The sequence below is a fragment of the Haemorhous mexicanus genome, chromosome 11 (assembly GCF_027477595.1).
Source record: "Haemorhous mexicanus isolate bHaeMex1 chromosome 11, bHaeMex1.pri, whole genome shotgun sequence".
NCBI lineage: Eukaryota > Metazoa > Chordata > Aves > Passeriformes > Fringillidae > Haemorhous > Haemorhous mexicanus.
The window spans coordinates 7,801,468-7,822,513 of record NC_082351.1 but is presented as its reverse complement, the minus strand read 5'-3'; the positions used below and the strand labels follow the sequence as shown (position 1 = coordinate 7,822,513).

Sequence of the window (21,046 nt, the reverse complement as noted above, 5' to 3'; positions counted from 1 at the left end):
TGTGAATCAACTTTCACTGTAGTTATAAATGAGGACATTGCCAGAGTAGAGAGGAGCTGTGAAGAGAAGGGTAGTCATGAATGGGGCTCCAAACAAAGGCTTTCACTATCTTGGGTATTCCCCAGAATAATGAAATCTCTGGAAAATGAGGAGATTGAAATGTAATGGAACTCAACTGATGCAGCAAACAATGTTCAGTCTAATTAGTAACAGGATTGTTTTGGAACTCAAAGAATGTTTGATGTACTCAAGTGACAGCAGGTATTTGCCTGTTGTTTGCTTTTAACACAACAGATCCAGTTGGGGTTGGAGTTTGCCTGACATCCAGGGTAGAACATTTGGGTTGTGTTACCTTGCAGGTGGATTAGCCCAGCTGCATGAACAAGGAATGTCTATCAATGCACTTTGTACTTATCCAGGCTCAAATATTCTTCCTTATAACTCTTGTCTAAAGTTGAAAAATAATTCACTGGGGACACACAAGACCAAAAAAAGAGAAACAAAAACCCCTAACCAAAGACAGGAGCCAGTCATGCACATTAGCAGTTCTCAGCTGTGTCTGCTTCTTCAACAGTCTTTGTCAAACTAGCTCTTCCTTGCTTTGCTTCAGAATGTGTTTCATTAAATACAGGGTTTCCTCTTCCAGAAAACAGCACAGAAACTTCATGACTTGTATTTTGCAAGTGGATATAAATTTGCAAGATTTTTCAGGACAGTGTGGTTTAAAAATGTTTTTTATGAATAAATTAATAAAGGCTATGTCATCTGGTACTTTAAAAAAAAGCAGTGATCATTCTGCTGAACCAAGAAACCTATTTTTAGAAAAGTAAATAGCTCTAGCACTTCACCTTAATTTTTTTTGTCATAGGTTTGAACGTTTTCATTTTCTTTTTTAACAGGAAATCCTCTCACATGTGCACATCTTAACTATTAAAATTCTGTAGCTGTGTCTCATTACTGTTTTCCTATCCCTTTTTGTTCTCTAAACTGTAGCATTAGCTCTCTGTATCAAGCCCTCTTTTTCTGTCCCTCAGATAGGAGAAACATCAGTGGTAGCTGGTCATCATTGAGAAACAAAGTGAAACTGGTTCTTTATGGGTTTGTGTCTTGCATGGTTATGCAGAACAAGCTTAATATTGTACAAAACAACCCTTCCTGCCTTCTTTTGTAAAGATAAAATGTTCTTTGTTTCCTACTGTTGTGATCTGACAAGAGCATCACAAAGACTTCAGTTATCTTTTTTTTGGTAAAAACAGAGGGGATTTGGTCAAACCAGCCTCTTGAAGAAGTTGTGGCGGGGTTTTGTTCATTTGTGGCTTGTTTTTTTTTTTTATTCCTTTTCTAAATTGCTCCTGGGTTTAAGGCCATGCATCTGATGGTGCCAATTTTACCCTTCCCAGAGCTGAGAGCAGTGAGGCCTGTGCTGCTCCTTGGGGATTGCAGCTGGGCTTTGTGCAGGACTTGCGGAGCAGAAATCTGTTGCACAGGCTTGGTGTTTGTCAGTCCCCCAAGGACATCACTCCCCTTGCCCATGTGCTGATAAGTATTCTGCCTTTTCCTTTGATCCTCTGATGAAAAGTGCATGCTTCATCTCCAACTCGTGAGTGATGTTTCTTTCTCTTTTTTCTCTCTCCTTGTCTTAATTTCCTGGCTTCTCTCCTGTTCCTTTCCCTTTATTCTCTCCCCTTTGTTTCTGATGCAGAGATGAAGATTGTTGGGTGTAAGTTTCTGCTTTTCTGTGTAATGTCTGCTTTTTGCTTGCTTTTTTTCCATTTTCATGTCTTCCATGGAATGTTGGGATTGATAAAGACAGTGAATCATAACATCACAGGGAAACTTTGGTAACAGGAGGTGGTGACTTTGTCTCTCTTCATGCCACAGGGTTTCAGGCAAATTTAGGAACTGTGACAGGTGAATCAGTAAGAAGCAGGTGAGAAGCATCTCAGCATCTGTTCAGTCAGGGAGCACAAAGTCATGGCAAAAATGCATTGAGGAAAGGACATGGTAAAATCCATCAGCCATTCTCAGAATATTCATGGCAAGTGTTAACAAGACCAAAAGCCATAATTATGTAATAATTATCACCAAGAAGTGTCTACAGGGAGAATAAAAAGTACTATTGTCATAAATAAACTTGTGGAAATGGAAAATTGGCGGAGACAAAAAAGCATTTAAAAACTTCCTACTATTGAAAGGCAACTATTCCAGGGAAATCACTGCATTTAAAAAGGGCATTGTATAAATTCTTTTCTATACATAGAAGTCAAACAATGGATAGCAAATAACCTAATAAGTATTGCTTGTCCCTTTTCTTTGAAACAATTGTGTTCTGCTCAGTGAAAGCTGGAGAAGCACACAGAGTTTAACTTGCATAATGTTCTCTTTAGAGAAAAAAAAAAAAGCTAATTTAATTTGCCATAGAGGCAGCAGATAAAAGCTTTGTTTCCCCTTGTTGCTGTAATATTGCTCACAATTATGTTAATAGTTGCTCACTGTAACTATTTCGAGAATGTAGGCCTTAAAAAAAACCTGCTGCCTGGCTGGTGAAGGGGCAGAGAAATGAGCTGCTGAAATGGATGGAATGTGATCCCCAGAGTGGGACTGTGCCAGGAGTGCAGTGGGAAATGGGGGGGCTGCAGAAGGGGTGGCACTGTTAAAGCCAGGAGAGTCACACACCCAGGAGAGTGGGGGGAACAAGTCCTGAGGGGCAGGCAGAAAGCAGGACAGGGGTGCTGGAGAGCCTTCCCACTGACCCCTGGCCAGTTTGTCCTTGTCCCTTTGGTTTGGAGGAGTGATGTGATGAGCCCAAAGCTGCTCCTGTCAACCTCAGCTGTGCTGCAGTCCCTGCCCTTCACAGGAAGCTGTGTGCTTGCACTGGAGGCAGCTGCACCTCCAGCTGAGGGTGGAGTTTTGCTGTTTGAGATCAGGGAGCCATCACTGGCCCCCTCCTAAGCAGCAGCTTCCTGGGAAGGGCCATGCAGAGAGGGAATGTGCAGGATGATGGGAGAGGCTCAGCCAGGAAGCAGAGCAGTTCCCCTGCAGGGGGCTCAAACAAATAGAGCCAGAACGTGTGATAGATAACACTGCACAAGAACACAAATCCTCTACACTTTAGGCTTTGCTTCCTCAGTTTGAGCTGCTGTAACTTGGCTCAGGTCAGTGGGCTGATGCTCATTGGCTCTGGTTGTTCATTTATGGACAGGACCTAAATGCACAGGTTTGGGTTTTCTTCCACAATGGCTTCTGAAGATACTCTGGATATCTTTCTTGCCCATTCATTCTTCTGTGAAATGCCACTATTTTTGAAGAGATGCCAAACCCAGGGGTGTTAGAGAGTCTAGCAGACAGTGCCTCACAGTGTGGGGCTCTAAGTGAATAGGACCAATGCAGCAATTTCATAAAAATAGACCTAAACACTAATACTGATTTTTTTTTTCGCCCTTGGCTGCCTAAATTGTAAAAGGCCAAACCTTCACCTTAAAAAATCCAATATTCTCTGGATAAATAGCTATTTTACTTAGCTGAAACTAGACCTACACATGCAGACTTCTGGGAGCTGCCACTTTTCCCCAGCTTGCAGGGATATATTACATGGCCACAAAGTCACAAGCCCAGAAAAAGAAGTTGTTAGAATTGAGTGACCAGAAATTTGTGTCTCTTTCTCCTGCAGAAACTTCTGTGAATTATGTACCCTTTTTTGATATAGTATTCTTCTGCACAAGCAGGGACCATTCCTGTCCTTGGGGTCCAAAATCCTTAGGATCCCTGAAAAAAAAGTGTTTGATTGCAGACAGTTCCTGTAAGTTGTTACTGTTTTGCAGTACAAGTAACTGGTCAATCTTGCAGTGGAAAACCTTCACACCCTCAGTCAGGATAAACTCCCATTTCTTCTGCTGGAGACTGGACAAGGCTGCTGGGCTGCTCCAGGTTATTAAGTCTTGAAAATGATAAATAACTATCTGGAAGTTTTCCAGTACATTCCTTTATACTGCAAATGTAAAATCAATATTTGGCTCATGTAGCCTTTTCCACCTCTCCTTTTTGCCCCATTACCATGAACATAATTTAAGGTCAATACAGGTGAGCCTCCCCAAGCTGTAATTTAAGATTTATAATTTAAACAACTGTATGTTGGACACTGGGCCTCATAAATAGGTTAAAACAGACAAACAAAACAAAACCCCAATAAAGGCAAAGGGAATTGATAAAGAAAGAGCCCCAAAAATTATCAGAAAATTATTTTTTGACATTATAATGGAAAATACTGTCTTTCAAGGCATTTGATAATTAATGTTGGTAACCACATATATAAAAAGTGTATGGATTATGCTAAAAAAAGTTTACTTTTGTTTTTAACTGGAAAACAATTGTAGAGAGATGGGTCTTGAAACAAATCCCATTCTGAAAACTCTGAGGTTTTCAGTTCATCCCCGACAGGCATCCAGCACAGAGACCTCAGCTTAAAATGACATCAGCAGGCTTTGCTCTATAAATACCTGTGGCCCACTGGCCTTGTAGCTCTTTTTATTCCTCATCTGATGGTGGGAGGCCACAGCTCACCCAGTTTTTTGCTCTGTGCTGCTGTTTGGGAAGGCCTCAGGTCTCTGTGATCCAGGCTGAGGTACCAGCCTGGCTGTCCCCCAAAATGCAGGATTTGCTGTTTGTGCAGTCATCTGCATGAATGGTCTGACATCCTAAACAAGTTCATGGTTTGTCTCTTTGCCTCTTTGCAATGGAATCCATCTGGCCAAGCCCTGTGGGCCCAGGTTCCTGCCTGGGCACATCACTGTCAGCAGGGTTGGAGCTGCCCAGGCCACTCCTGGTCCTGCTGATGCCACCGTGGGGCTGTCCCGTGCCAGGTGTCCCTCAGGTGTCCCATGCCTGCTGTCCCTGTGTGCCCAGCCCCACTTGGGGCTGAGCTTTCTCTCTGGCCCTGCACACTCAGAGCAGAGATTGCAATGAACTGCTCTGTGCTTGAGCACTTGTTCTGGGTTCTGTGCCACCCACTGAGGTAGCAGAGCTCAAATCCCTCAAAACCACAAGCAAATGGAGAAAAACAAAGGGCTTGTGAGGCCTCAGACCAACTCATATGTTAGGAAAAGGAGATTGCTCCTTGTAGGAAGGTGATTTCCACCAAAATAATCACCTACCTGATGGTTAACTGCTTTTTGTCTTTGTTAGATACATTTACTTCCTATTTTTACTGTATATAGTGACCTCTTTTATTTTTTGAAGAGCCAATAGACTATTTTTACAAGAGAGATACAATGTTGTATTTCACTATAATATATTTTCCCATCTTTTCCCTTAGTTTTTATGCAAATCCACTGGTTTTGAGATCCCTCTACACCCCACCCCAAAGGCATTTTTTTTAATTAGTGGAGTAATATCCCTCCTGTTAAGCTTAATAGAAGATAAGATTCTATATATAACCAAATGCTGCCTTTAATTTAGGCTGGAAAATTATTTGCTATCTAACGTTGGACTTTGTGTAGCCAGACTGCCTTCCAGAAAAGAGGTCATAAGTAGGGAGCTCCAAAATGCTAATTATAGTGAGTACAATTAATTTCTATTAAGATTTACAGCATACAAATTGAAACTTTTTTCCTAATTGAGCAAACCACCGAGAGAAAGGGATGGAGTCTGTTAAGCTGGAGGATTTTCAAAACAAAAGGCCCAGCTTAAACCCTATTTTGTGGTGAATTTTGTATTTCCTTGCTATCCCTATAATCAGGATAGAGCTATCTCAGCTTTTGATCCTCAAGATAATTTTCTCTGTTGTGGCCTGTGGATTGTTGCATTTGATGCTGTGCTTTGATAAGCCAAAGCAGATCCAATATCCCAGGTCTTTCACCAAGCTCTTGCTGTCATCTTTTCCCTGCTGATGCCCCCTGGCAGCTCAGCCTCTGGCTGGGAGGTGTTCCCAGCACTGACCCTGCAGGAGAGGGAGGCTCCTGGAAAAAGGAGCAGATTCTGCACACAGATTGCCATTCACAGAGTTCCCAGCAGGAAGCACTGACTGCAGCCACAGAGCTGGATTTTCCATGCTGAAAGAGTTGTACTTATCTCCAGAAATAAAACTGAAAGCAAAGGCAGGGCTGAGACCTCCTATTGTTTGTCCCTACAGTAGATTAAGGAACAAGTTCTGTGGGGTTTTAGACTTCAGGAAGAATTTGAAGTGCTGCTTTGAGGGGCACAAAAGGATGTCCCTCAGTGCCTGAAAGCAAATGCTGCTTTATTTCATTGTGCTTCTGATTAATACAGAGATTTAACTGCATCAGTTTCTCCAAGTGGAAGAAGCCAGACATTGAAGGAGTCTCTGCTTTGTTCCATTACTTCATTATTTAGTGTCTTAGGGCTGATTAACAAAATACTTGCCTTGAAAGGGTTTAAATTTTTTAGGTTGGTTGGTTTTGGTATTTTTATATATTGCCCTTTAGTATGTTTGCCTTTCTGGCAAGTGGATAAAAAGAATGTTAAGTGTGAACCATCATAAAATGGTGACAGTAACTAAATCTTACAGAAAAATAGTTGATACCTGCTGTCCTTTTGGTGTAGGCCATAGAATTGAGCACGTTAGTTTTGAAAGCAGTTTCCCAGATCAGATTCTAAAATAAAACCAAACCAAGTGAGCTAGAGTCTGTGAAATTCAGGATAACAAGATGCTGAGACCACAAGCATTTCTATTTCTGAATATAGTAATTTGGTCTGAAAGCTCCTGAAAATGACGTAGTGAGAAGCTGGCAAGTGTCCATACTGCCTGCTTTCATATAGCCCATGCATATGGATACCAGAGGCCAGCCAGAAATCTAGCAAAAATTACATTTATAATTCCTTTCTAATCCATCTGAACTGAATTGTGATCAGGTTCCCAAAAAAGCTGCTTTTATTTTGTTGTTATGATAAAAGGAAATTATGAAAATATAGGAAATGCTTGAAAGGCCAACTGAACATAATGTTATTCTGATCATCACAAAAATACTTATTTTTCATAAAATGTCTTGCAAATAGGAAGTCTGAAGCTAAGGATGTTTTGTCAGGCTCAGCCTGGCACTTCTAGCTCAGCTAACAAGGCACACTATAGCAGTAAGAGGTTTTTTTCCCTTCCCCACTTACATAATTAAAACCAGTATTGATCCTGAGTTCACATTATTAAAGGCATTACTAACAATGGTCTGATTTTATGCACTGATATGAAACTGTTCATCTTATTAACAATTAACTTGCTGCTTGGAATGATTTGGGCATCAGCCATCGTCTTGCAGAACACAGAGAACGATTTGAGAATGGAACTGGGACAGCCCCGGTGTTCCCTGTGGAGTTTAAGGCTGTGGCTCCCTCTGTCCCTGCAGGTGACATCAGGAATGACCTGTACCTGACCCTGGAGAAGGGGGACTTTGAAAGGGGTGGCAAAAGTGTGCAGAAGAACATCGAGGTGACCATGTACGTGCTCTATGCTGATGGAGAAATCCTGAAGGTAAGTGCTCCTTTCCCTGAGAGCCTCAGGTGCTCCCTGCAGGGCACATCCTCTTGTTCCAGAGTCTCTGATGCAAGGGAAGAGTTAAAATAAAACTGGCACTCTCTCTCTTTCTTTTTTTTTTTTTTTTAAACTGTGAAGTTTGTAAGCTCTATATTATGGTCAGTTATAAATCTGTAAGGATTTGGAGCACTTCCCTTACATGGGGATAGAAGACTTGGAGAAGATACTCATAAACTGAAAAGCTTGTGTGATTTCCAAATGTGGTGTCAGTGGCTAAAGTAAAAAAATTTAGAGTAACTGTAATCAGAATGAAGGAGTATAGGCATATCTAAAATTAAATAATGTGTGTCATACACGTTCAAACAAGATGAAATGTGATGATTCCAAGGGAGACTTCTAAATCTGAATTTTTGGGTTACAGTACTGAGTGTAGTTCTGGAAAATAACTGGAATAAAATTTCACCCTGGGGTGGCTCCATTCCAGCTGGGAATGGGGATTGTTTACGTTTCCTGTTTTACCTCCACTGTAATTGAAGAGAAGGAGGTGGGTGGGAGGTTGTGAATATAGAGAAGCAAACAGGAAGTATTTCAGCATGAGCAGCTATCAGAAATAACTTCCCCCTACCTCTTCTTTTACCTCCACTGCAATAAAACAGGCTTTGTAGCCATTACTGTGGAGAATCTATACACCTAGAAGTGTGTATGAATACATTGCCACAATCTTCTGGTTTTAATTGAAAGGAGAACTTTCATTACTATAACTGCTTATGGTTTCATTAAATGTGAAGTGTATTTCTTGTAAGGAACTCGTTTGTGCCCAAAGCTGCTGCAGGAAGATCAGATTCCTTTTCTGCCTAAGCTTTTCAAACTGAGTGGCAAAGTTTTAATCATCAGTTGATTTCAGTCTGCCAAGGACAAAGAGAAGTCCCTCAAACTGCAATATCAGCATCTTCAAATGCTGATACATAATGGTGCCTAATGATTACATACAAAAGCCAGGTAATTTCTAGTCATTAGCAGTCTTAACTTGGGTGATTTTGGTTGGAATGGTCATTCCCAGAGATGAAGTTTGTTTTTCATTGTCTTTGCCTGTTACTACTATTGGAAAGTACATTGGGGCTTTACATGGGAGAGTGGGACAGGCATGGCACAAACACTGGAAAGGATGGTCAGTCCAGTTAGAAAAAAAATCAGGTGAACAGATTGTCCTGAGAAGCTGTGGCTGCCCCATCCCTGGGAGTGCACAAGGCCAGGTTGGATGGAACTCTGAGCAACCTGGTCTGGTGGAAGGTGTCCCTGCCCATGGCAGGAGTTTGGAACAAGATGAGCTTTAAAGTCCTTTCCAACCCAAACCATTCTAGTATTTGCCATAAAGGAGAGACTTTATATATAAAGGATCTTTGTGGGGTTTTAAAATTTAGACCACATTTTTTAAAAGAAACCTCTGTCCCAGTTTTTATGGTATTGCTCCTCTGTACAGTTGCAGTCAGAGCAGCAAAGACACTTGGTTTGTGTCTGGGAGATCTTTGGTTCCAGGTGTTTCATGGTGCCTGTAATTGTGGGCAGAACACTGAGAGTTCATTGACCCTGGAGCACTGCTGTTCCTGGCTGGAACCCTGGCTGCTGTTCCTGGCTGGAATACCCTCCACCATTCCTGCCCCACGGCCTTTCTGGAGCAGAGCTGCCTAGAGAGACACTGCATGCAGAGTTACACAGGATGGGGGAAGTGGCCAGAGTTTTCATTTGATATTAGAGTAAAATCCTTAAACTTGTCCCAACCAGCAGCACAACCCAAATCTGAATTGTGCCTTGGTGAAGCCTTTAGCACATCATTAATGAGAATTTTCTCAGCTCCTCATTGCTGCTGAGTGTATCTTGATCCAGAAATAGTCCTATTGAAAGGAGTGAAATTACCTCCAGAATGTAGTGCTGTTCTAAATGAAAATGAGTATTTCCTTCTCAAAATGGTCTTACTCAATTGTTAGTATCTTTCAATATAGTCTGAAAAATTAGAAAAAAAAAGTCCTTTGACACATCTCTCACTACTTTCTTCTTTCTATTCCAGTAGCAGGAATAGTCTATGAATTGCAAGGCACACTTCTAACTATAGAGATTTCTTGATCCGTTTTCTAGTTTAGCTTCCCTTCCCTGCCTCTGCCCTCTAATTCCCCTGCATATTTGGGTCTCAGGGTGACCAGGTGTCTGGAGATTAGTCTGATGTTTGTATTTTGCAGATCACAATTTAGAATTGAAGATTTACCAGTCTGCCCTCCTCAGACAATAGATTGTAGTATAACTGCATGGGAGCTAAGTTAACAACCAGAAGGAGAGACTATTGATTTATTTGAAGTTCATAGCATGCAGCTGCATTCAAAGACTGGCAGTTTGTCAGCCAGAGCAGGTGGCTTCTTGATGGGACAAAAAAAGCTCACATTAAAATTTGAAATTTTACTGTACCCTGTAGAGAAAATAGAAATACTGTTTTGTTTGCTCCTATGAGCCTGATGCAGAATGAGGTTTTGGAATTGCTGTGTTGAAGCCCAACCATTTACTCCTGCTACAGAATAGAACTGGGATCTTAGAGGTGTTCTGGGTTGCAGTACTGGCACTGCTCTCTACTAACCTGTTGTTATCTGCAACACTTATTTCTTGCTGCTGTATTAAAAAAATGTGAGGTTGTGGCTCATCCCATGTGGTTGCTGAGGATTATTTGAGAGGACTGAGTTGTGTGAGTTCAGCCTTCAGTCACTCAGTTTGGATCAGAGCCTTTGCAGTGAGTCCCTGTCAATGTAATCTGTCCTTGCATTGAATCCTAGAATTCCAGAGAGCATTTCTTCCCTTTTGGGCTCCTTCATAAATTCTTAACTTTCTCAAAGCCAGCAGATTATTGCCAGCAGTTGAACTAGCTGGGTCTGGTTAATGGGATGTTCTTGACTGGGCAGTAAGATTTAAAAAAATGAACATTTCTGGTATTTTCTTGGGTTAGAATTTATAGATGCCTTGGGGAAATGACCAGTAGCAGTTCTTGTCATCATATTGTTCCATGGGGGGTTTTACATCAGAATTTATATTACATGTGTTATTCTTGGTCTGCTTAGCTTGTCTCTTCCTCAATTCGTTATCCCTGGACATGCTAAAAGTGAAGAATCTCCAAGCTGTCTTTTTTTCTGCTAGGTTTTGAGAGATGTTCTATCTCCTGCATCTCTTGTAAGTGCTGGGTCTAGAGCATGGGTTAGTGCTCATATGTAAAAAAAGGTGCTTCCTGCTCCATGTCTTCATCACAAAGGACCTTTTACTGTCCTTATTTCAGGACTTCAATATTTACCCTTCATTTATATTTTATGATTTTTTTTTCTGAACAATATCATCTCATGTTTTTCTTCATCTGTATTTTTGTGAAGGCATAGATTTGGCAGGATATCTGAGTTTCTTATATCTGAAGGCAGAAAATTAGATCCAATTATGTTTTTAGGTGATGAGTGTTAACACAGAAATTCTTTGCTTACCACTGAGGAAGTAACTTGAGTAGAAGTTTCTGGGATACTTGGTGAGGCTGGATAGTTGTGGTTTTGAAAGATGAATATTTGTAAAGAGCTTGGAAAGGTCAGTTATCACTTCTGAACTGAGATACTGAAGCAGAAATCTGGTTAAAGGATCTTTTCACAGAAGGCTAATATTACAAGTGATGGTCCTATTATGTCCTATTTTTTGGACTCAGTTTTATATATTTGGACTTAGGTGTTTATTGTATATACTCAGTACTTGATGGAAAACTTAGCTTAAATAATAACTTAAGATACTGGGACTCATTCAGTAGCACAGGTCTCTTAGTTCACCCTTTGACCCAAAACAAAGTTTCAAGATCTCCTAAAAATTCATATTTCATTGTGTCTGAATTTCTGCTTCCGCCTCTTTTGTCTACAGAAAGCCATGAATTATATAAAGGTTATCACGGGCTGAGTAATGCCTCCTGGGTGCTGATGTGGTGTTTAATGCTGGCTGTTTCCTTTGGTGGCAGGACTGCATCAGCCTGGGCTCGGGCGAGCCGAGCCGCAGCGCCTACCACTCCTTCGTGCTGTACCACAACAACAGCCCGCGCTGGGGCGAGATCATCAAACTGCCCATCCCCATCGACCGCTTCCGCGGCTCCCACCTGCGCTTCGAGTTCCGCCACTGCTCCAGTGAGTGCCCCCCACGGGCAAACCCAAGGGCTCCTCCACGGCCTCTTAGAGCTGCATGAGGCTGTCACTGGGTGGGAGGCAGGAAAGGGAGGCCAGCCTGACATACAGTGAAGGGCCACTGCTATGCCACCTTTTGCTGAATTTATCAAACAGCACGCTGAAAACGAGGTGAACGATCAGTGCAGGGCAAAGCGCTTTGTAGATGTTTGTCCCTGCTGTTCTGTTGTTGTGGTTTTCTGTAGAATGTTTTCTTTGCAGGATAAACAGCTGAGATTTTGCTATGTTTGGCATGTCTGTGTTTGATTTGAAGCTTGTCAGTCCTTTACATAGGACCAGATAAAAGAAATTTGAATTCAAAAAGTTGTTTGTTATGTAGCTGCTTGTTTTCTTTTAGGCATGTGGAGAAATTGGTGAGTAATCTTGTATATATTGACAGGGTATGCACAAATACAATTCCTTCTTTCTATCTCTTGCTGCAGCAAAAGACAAGGGAGAAAAGAAGCTCTTTGGTTTTGCATTCACCCCATTGATGAGAGATGATGGCACGACCTTGTCAGATGATATCCATGAGCTTTATGTTTATAAGGTACCAGTTCACTGCAGACTTTTCACTGCTCATCTCTACTTCATTACTTAAATGACTAATGGTCATTACATTATCCATCTCCCCCTTATTAGAAGTTTGTGAGGAACAGATTAATAGTAGTTTCAAAATTTTATACATTCCAAATCACATGGTTTGGCTAGAGCCTTCTATTCTAGGTGCAGCTTACCTTTTCCATCCTGATGATAATGATTTATCTGCTATTAATCCCATCCATTTTGACTTCAAGCATGCTGGTTTTCATGAGCATTCAGCACTTCTACCAGCCTGAGGCATTGCTCTGTGCCTTTGCAAGATGACATTGTGCTGGATTCAAATGTCTCGTGCTGCAGTGCCACAGCTTGGCAGCCCTGCAGCAACAGATTTGGGCTTTGGGGTTTTTCCTTCCTGCTGATTCACCTGGGTTTATTTGTTCAGTACAATTTTCAGGCAGCAGCACTAAGTTTACATCTGGAAGATGTGGTGAGTTCTAACGAGGCAGTGGTTGGAGATCACTCTGTAGAGCTGGGTCCCTTCTGGGCGTGTCCAGGCCCCCAAGCACAGCTTTTCCTTAGAAATGTTGGTGTGCACCCACAAAAATCCCAACACAGGCGCTGTTGGGGAACTGCTGACAGGCCCTGGGCGAGTGGGATGGGATGGACAAGGTGCAACTCCACCCTTGTGCTGTCCCTGCAGTGTGATGAGAACAGCACGTTCAACAACCACGCGCTCTACCTGGGGCTGCCCTGCTGCAAGGAGGATTACAACGGCTGCCCCAACATCCCCTCCAGCCTCATCTTCCAGCGCAGCACCAAAGAGACCTTCTCAGTCTCCACACAGCTCTCTTCTACCAAACTGACCCAGAATGGTGAGTTGCTGATCCCTCAGAACTGCCCAAGGCAGCAAAAATTAGGAAAGAGAGAAAACAAATTCCCTGTTAGCACTTCTACATAATCCAGAGTTTGTTTTGCTTGCCTTTTACAGAGTGGCTCAGTAAATAAGATTTTTTTTACAGCAACGTCCCTAAAGCACAAGCAGACAGGAGTGGATTTTCCACAGTGCAGTGTCAAGTCACATAGGGAAAAATGCAACCTTTACTCTTTTCAAAGCCCTTTACCATTCCTTTCTCCATTAGCAGTATTGACTCATTCCGTATTGTACTTCTTGTTTTCCATTTTATATATATATATGTATATATATATATAAAATATGTCCTTTCCCAAGAAGTGTGGACTGCATCCAGAGATGGAGTGCAAGGTGATGAATCTCTGATTTGTCTGGGGTTGCCATTCTTCCCTCTGTGTGTGGTTCTAGCTCTTCCTTCCTCTCTCTGCAGTGGATCTGCTTGCCCTGCTCAAATGGAAGGCTTACCCCGATCGAGTGATGGATATTCTGGGAAGACTGAGACACGTCAGTGGCGAGGAGATTGTTAAGGTACTACATGAAATAACAGCCTCTGGATGTATCTGTGATAGGCAGTGAGTTCAGACCTGCAGGCCACTTGTGAAGGCTCCCTCTTACTGTGCTTTTTGATTCACACTGTGAATTTTCACCCTGTATGAATTGGGATTTTATTCTGACATGAAACTGGACAGGAAGATACCCTTGAGAATTAGTGCATGGTCAGTCCGTGGGATCAAAGCAGACTAATCCTTAGTCAGATTCTCTCAGCCATGTGTCCTCAGCACCAGTGGTTCCAGTCTGCAGTCCCACACAGCTGCTGGTGCAGACGCAGACCCTGGCAGGGGCTCTCTGGTGCATCCAGCCAGCACTGCACCAGTCTTCTGGCTGCCAGCTCATCATTTCACCAGGTTTTGTAGCCACTGTTGCTCTACATGATAATCTTGTATGGCCTGAGCTTCCTTAGGGCCCAGAATATCCAACTGCCTTTGAATACTTGTGGTCTCAGCAAAACAAGGTTCATTCCAGATATGCCTCTGATAATCTTAGGTGTGCTGGGAACTTTCTCTAGGATTTATTTCTATAAATCTGGAAGTAAAAGCTGATTTCTAACACAAACAACCAAGGAGAAGAAGCTGAAGACAAATCCTATCACACAATAAGTAGTTTATCATTAAAGCCACTTCACTCATTTGAGTGCTGCCATATCTGTTATGAATGTTACTATTTGTGATAACTTGGCAACAGTAACAGGGGAGCACAAATCCCATTTATATTGGAATTCTTCAAGAATGTCATGTTTTGTACACCTCATTTGTACGGCAGTACAAGTATCTGGTTTTTATAGAGAAAGTAAAAGAAAGATACAGATTGAATTATTTCATGGGGAGAAGTAATTGATTCTCCCCATAAATCAGCTGTCATTTGGCACTGGGATATGAAGAACAGAATGTAATAATTCAGAAAAAAAGACATTTTATCATTTCAGAGACTTCATAAGTTGTTATAATTTATTTCTTGTTGTCCACATAAGAAATTTAAGTAGAATAGATTAAAAAATCATGAGAGAATGTGCAGTTAACGATCTCCAGCAGTCTCCTTCACACTCATCCTTTTGGAGACTGTGCTTTCAGAGAGAAAATCACTGAACTGTCAGTGCTCAACAAGCTGTGGAGTTAAGGGTGAACGAAGCAATTGGCAACATGTAACTTGCCCCAATTAATGCTTGTTAGAAAAGCTTTTATTTCTGTCATTTAACAAAAATTTCAATATTAAACATAATTTAATGTACTGCCTAGCCTCAGATTTGATGCTGAACAGTACCTGAGACTCCAATAATTTGAGAATGAGAGCAAGTTCTTTTGCCACTGGTGTAAGGCAGCACTTCCAGTCAGTTTAAAGTGAGAGGAACACTCAGTCAAAATTAAAAATTAGGTATATAGTACATATTTCTTATTTTTTGGTTTTTTGTCACTTTTGTTTGAAAATATTCCTTTCAGAATAAAGAGAAAACATTTTCTTTGTAAAATCAAATTAAAATCTATCACATCATATGGGTGAACCTGAAGTGATTTATCCTTGCCAAGTGTTTCACAACGATATTAACATGTATGAACTAATTAAAGCAGGGGAGAAATAACCTTTTGAATACAATTTAAGTTGAAATCCTTTGTTCATGTCATTTTAGTTCCTACAAGATATTCTGGACACGTTGTTTGTAGTTTTGGATGACAACACAGAGAAGTATGGTCTGTTGGTCTTTCAGTCTCTGGTAAGCTGCTAGATTGTTATTTACCTCATGCTCAGTGAGTTTTAAGTTTCTTATGATCATGTTCTTAGTATTGTACTTCTGTCAGATATGAAATACTCAGCTGATCCAGCCATGCTTTCTGTAATGATCTTGGGTGAGGAGGGCAGGCTGACCTCAGCACATGCAGGGGCAGCAGTATTTGGGATTTACTGTAACGTGGGAGAAACAACCTGATCACACAACAGTGACTGTTGAAAGCAGCTCGTGTATTTGAATGCTCCTTACCTTGGGTCACTTGTTTGTAGTCACCTGGCAGCAATGTGCAGCTCCTTGAGTTGGGTTCCCTTCATGTCCCCAGGTGTTCATCATCAACCTGCTCCGTGACAGCAAGTACTTCCACTTCCGCCCCGTGATGGACACCTACATCCAGAAGCACTTTGCAGGAGCTCTGGCTTACAAGTAGGTCTTGTGTTCCTCCCTTTGAGAGGTGGCATCACCGAGCTTGGGAATGGTGGCACCATCAGGATCACAACCTTCCTGGCAGCAGTGTCCCCAAAAGTAGAGCCACTCACCTGAAAGTTTTCCAGCACAGCTGTAGGGAAAAGCTGCCGAATGTCACCAGTGGCTGAGCATGATTAGACATTTCTCTTCCCCTTCTGGACTGGCAAATCTTTCTTTTCTTTTCTTTTTTCCTTTCTTTTTCTCTTTTTTTTTAGCTGAAGAGACACTCAGTGACAACTCATTATCAGTCTGTAGTCTATAGAAATGAGCTCCCAAGAGCATGTGCATTCCTCATCTTAAGGATGTTGGGATACATGACTTGTGTGAAAGCTTAGAGAACTAATTGTTACTTCCAAAGTAGACAGATATTCACATAAGATGTTCTATTTCGTTACAATTTAATTTCAGTAGATCAGAAATTTAAATTTCACTGTCACTTTGATGATTCTGTCTTATTTCCTGGTATTCAAAAGAGTCTTGTGTCAGAGATTGAGACAGACTTTCTGAAAGCAGTAACAGTTACCCCTCAGGTTGTTGTTTTTTCTTTTAGACCATTGCTTTTGTATATTTGAGTATATTCTATCTTTGGCCACAGTAAACTATAAAAAACAGCTAATAATTTCTTTTGATTCTTTTAAGCAATTCACATTTTTGTGTAATTAAAATAAATGTAAAAAATACTCTGTCAATGGCAGGTAGAAACCCATAGATAATATATAATGCTGGAAGGCATAGTCGTGTTCACAGGGTACAAAGGTGTTCTGCTTTGTGTTATTTAGCACCTCTTTCAGACAAAACAAATGTTTTTTGGTAATCTGATGTCTGAAATAAAAATGGGTTTAACACAGCTTTGTAAGTTAGTCCAGATGGTCTCGTGTACTTAGCAAAATAGATGCAGGTATTTTCTTTGTGATCTCAGTTTCTAAAAGCTTCTTACTAAGATGAGAGCTGGGATTTCTTATTAAAACAAATGTATATTTTGGTCTTAGCTTTGATAAAGTCATGGTTCTATCTTTCTAACAACATCTTTTTTATGTGCTCTTAGTGTTCCTCATGGTCCAAGTCAATTACAGAGAAGAAATAATTTCCTGGTTTTGAAGCTTAAATAAATGTAAATACTATGTAAATTCAGTATCAAGGACAGCTGTAACTGACCACTGAAACACAGTGAAATGAGACTGGTTTAGAGATCTGTCCCTGACCCCAGAATGTTTGCTGACTGTCAGAAGTGGTGCTGAAGGCTGCTGTTCCCTGTTCCCTCAGGGAGCTGATCCGCTGTCTGAAGTGGTACATGGACCGCTCGGCCGAGCTCGTGCGCCAGGACCACATCCAGGAGGCAATGAGAGTAGGTATCCAGTGGGGCACTGGTGTCTGTTCCTCTGGGACACAGAAGGGCTGGGAAAGCTGGAAATGGAATCAAGGGTAGTGTGGCACTGGTTTCCTATAATTGTTTAACCAGTTTTTTTTAATATATAGCCACAATTTCAGTTTTAGGGGGAGATTTGATCTTGTGCTGAAAAAATTGAAAGAATTAAGTTCCCTTTAAGCCCTTTTGAAACCCTGTGGAGAACTTAAATGTGACTTAGATCCATGGCCAGTGCATAAATTCTCCATTGATGTGGGCGACACCTTGCCCTCCAAGGAGCAGTAGATTTGAGTGTATCAGGCATGGGTGCTATGGATCAAAGTTTCACTCTTCATTTCTGGCTGTGACACAGCTCCATTGTAGCACAGGTTGAAGTCCTGGAGTATTTTAGGCAGCAGGTAAATGAGTCTTTAACTGGATGGAAATCCTCAGAAGTAGCAAAGGACCTGACCTATGGTTCTGTGATAGGAGCATGATGTCCCAGGGAGGCACAGCTGTGAGAAACACCAGGAATATTTTGGTGCTGTTACAGAGAAATCGGAGAATAAATAAAGTATTCATTTTACCATGTGTAAGCCTGGAAGTCAGTGGGTCAAGTGCATAAATACAAGATGCCAGCATTTGCAGGAAGATGTTTTTCTTTGCGTGAATGCCCATCTGCACCCTCTGCCTCCAAGGGAGCTGGTGTCCTAACACCTGAGTCTGGACACTTGGAGAACTGGAAGCAGTGGCAGTGATCAGCCCTTGGATTTTGTCACTTGTCAGTTCAAAGAGGTGTAACCTCTTCCAGTTAAAGGACACTGTCAATGTCATCCTCTCACTTTCCAGATCCCCTGCTAGGATCCTGTTCAGGTAATACAAGGGCATTACACCTTTGCTTGCTTTGGCTTTGTAGATATTGACATGCTTAGGAACATCTTCTTTGGAATCTTCAACCACAGATTCATATGGAATGGTAAAAATAGGGCAAAGATGTCTTTTCAAGGAATTTGCAACTTTCTCATTCTTTTTCTTCTATCATTATCTTCCTTTTTTTTTTTGTAATTGAGAAAAAAGCTATTACAGTTATGAGATGAGAAGATCTCCAGCTGAAATGACTTCAAGGAGGTTTTCTTGCCTCTCAAACCACTCATTAGTGCTTTATCCAGTGCAGCAAATAGAGATGCAGGATGTTGTCCCTATGTGATCTGCATTTGTTGAACCTCATAGCAGTCCTGTTTGGAAATAGTAATGGCAGGAATGCTGGAATGTCTTTCAGCATCTGGGGTTAGGGAAGTCAGTTTGTGAATATGGTACCCTCTGTCTCGGCCTCCAAGGCAGCTCTTTGCTTACTCAGGCTCTCAAGTGCTGGCCTTGAATGTGGCTGTTCCCTCTGTGAGGGAGGTCAGTTTGCAGACCTGACAGCCCAAGCCTTTCCAAGCACAGGAATTAAAATTATCAGCAGAGTTTGTGCAGACCTGACAGCACATCCTCTGCCACCCACGCTGCTGTCACATCTTATTCAGACAGTTGCCTTTGCAGGTATCTCTTGCAGGCCCAAATTCAGGTCTTTATCTTCTCCCATTACAGTGAAGTGATTGATTTCCTTCTTTGTTTCCAGATTGTATTTCAGGCATTTGGAGAAAGTTTGTACCAAAGACATTATCATTGCTAATGTGTCATTACTAGTACCAGATTCTACTGTTGGGGATTTCTGTGGTCTTTGATGTGTTCACCACACTCCTTGCATTAGAAGTTCTTTGAGGAGACAGGATAGCTCTGTATCCCTTTTCCCCTGAATTACCTGTTCAGTGCAGTGCCCTAAAGCTCGTGCTGAAATACTCTGCACTCTTTCGACTCCTGGCTGCTCATGTACATTCATGATGGACATGCAGATGTCTCAGAGAATTCTGATTTCCAACCCTGGCATTAGCAAAGAGAGTTCTAGAGGACTTCTAAAATTTCTTACCTCCCTCAAGACTGCTCTTAATTCTCAAAACTTCCTGTGCAACTTGGAGAAGCTATAACTGAAAGGAAATTTCTACCTAGAACACAGCATCATGCTCCTTTATTTTGCCCTATACAAAACTCCACAAAAGCTCCATCCAGGAACAGCTGCCTGTGCCTCCCAGGGGACTTCTGTAACCAAGTGTCCATGAATGGCTCCACAGCCAGTTTTGCTGTCCCTGAGGAAATTAGGAACTAAGGAACTGTGTCAAGGAAATGCCTTTCCAGCTTCAGTTATCTTCCAGCAGAACTATAAGTGGGTTTTGCCTAGATTAGGGAACCAACAGCAAGGGCTTTTCTCCCTCAGGAGGTTTTCCCTGAGTCTTCCCTGTTGGTCACAGGGCAGAGGTGCTCACTTGTTCCATGAACATGCACATAGACTGTGTTTGTAAGGGACCTACTTTAATTTGACACTGATCTTTTATATCATGCCAAACATCACTGAAGGCTGGGAATTTATCTCAGTGCACTTGTGTGTCTTTAGTCACAAATTCACATCGTATTTGTGGTGCTGTAGGTAGCAAGAGCCAAAGTTAGTCCTGGTGCTGACTTGTGCTGCCAAGACTTGGTTTGTGTTTTTAGCATCCCAGCCATGTGTGCAAACACTGGGAACTCCTTGGTTCACTGCCTGTGTGGGCTCACTGTCTGTGCTAAGGAAGTGCAGTGCTCTGAGCCCTGCTGTCTCACCTTCCACGGGGAATTATGGAGGTTCACACACAAGTGCTCTGATTCACTGCAAAACCTAATCCTCACATTGAAGTTATGAGCCTTCAGATGAGAATTATGGTTGTGTGTACTGAAGGCCTAAAGCAGCTCCTACGAGCACTGCATGTGCTGGGTTTGGTGTTGGCACAGGGCTGTCAGCCTTGGAGAGCTGACTGGGAACCAAGTGGCCTTTGTCTTGTCTGGAAACAGGAATGCAGCTGATATTTCCTGATGAAGTTCCTTAGTGTAAGGAAGCTTCACTGAGATGGTTTAGTACAGAAGTTTAAATAATAACTGCTAATTACCAATGTTGCCATAATTTCGGGGGGGACGGGAGGGGGGCTGTAAGAGTCGATGGCATTATGAAATCCATGATGGCTTTATGAGGAATTTCACATTCCCTTTCTATATTCTAAAAGCTGTTGCATTCTAAAGCTTACAACATAGCATTGCATGCTTGTGCATATTGTGTGGTGGTTCAGTGAGGGATTCTTATGGGTGTAAAAATATCTCTTGGGAGCAAAACTTATATTTGAATTAACTTTTCCAGCATTGAAGTGAGAGGAGAGCATTTTCCATGGAATACACTGAAATATTACTAAGGTTTCTCTACAGCCTATGATTGCTGCATATCCAGCCTGTTGCTTTCCTGTGCTGGGTTTTGAGGGTATCATCAAAACATTAATTATGTCTTCTCTCAAACCTGCTTTGCTGGTGAATGCTGTTAAGCACTAACAGAAGGAATAATGTCCTCGATATTTGGCACACTCTGGCATTGCTAGTTGTGCACAGCCAGTATCAAGGAGGTGTGTGAAGTGTCACCTTGCTGGGCAGGTGTCTCAGAACTGTTGATAGGACAGTGACTTGTTACAGCTGTTCAGGACAATGTGTTTTCTTCATGGTCACTGCTGCCAAATCAATGCAGTTCTAAATAATGCCATTTACAAAATTTTGAAAGAAAACAGAACAGCTTCTTCAGATACTTCATTGTGCCAAGTCATGAGAAAACCAGAAGTTTCGTTGGGAATTTTTGACCAAAATTTTCCTCTAATGATGTAACTCAGATTTGTCTCTTTTGATGTAAATGCATACT

The 21,046-nt window shown here is 41.7% G+C and overlaps 1 protein-coding gene across 2 annotated transcripts in view; it reads left to right on the top strand.

Moving 5' to 3' along the window:
- Positions 1–21,046, top strand: part of DOCK3 (dedicator of cytokinesis 3) — a 185,570-nt gene that overhangs the window by 108,593 nt on the left and 55,931 nt on the right. For both annotated transcript variants that reach the window (XM_059856243.1, XM_059856242.1), the window contains exons 15-22: positions 7,353–7,477; positions 11,499–11,661; positions 12,141–12,247; positions 12,941–13,112; positions 13,581–13,678; positions 15,333–15,416; positions 15,754–15,854; positions 17,160–17,241. In XM_059856243.1, coding sequence (XP_059712226.1) covers positions 7,353–7,477; positions 11,499–11,661; positions 12,141–12,247; positions 12,941–13,112; positions 13,581–13,678; positions 15,333–15,416; positions 15,754–15,854; positions 17,160–17,241 — 932 coding nt within the window. The remainder of the gene's footprint in view (positions 1–7,352; positions 7,478–11,498; positions 11,662–12,140; positions 12,248–12,940; positions 13,113–13,580; positions 13,679–15,332; positions 15,417–15,753; positions 15,855–17,159; positions 17,242–21,046) is intronic.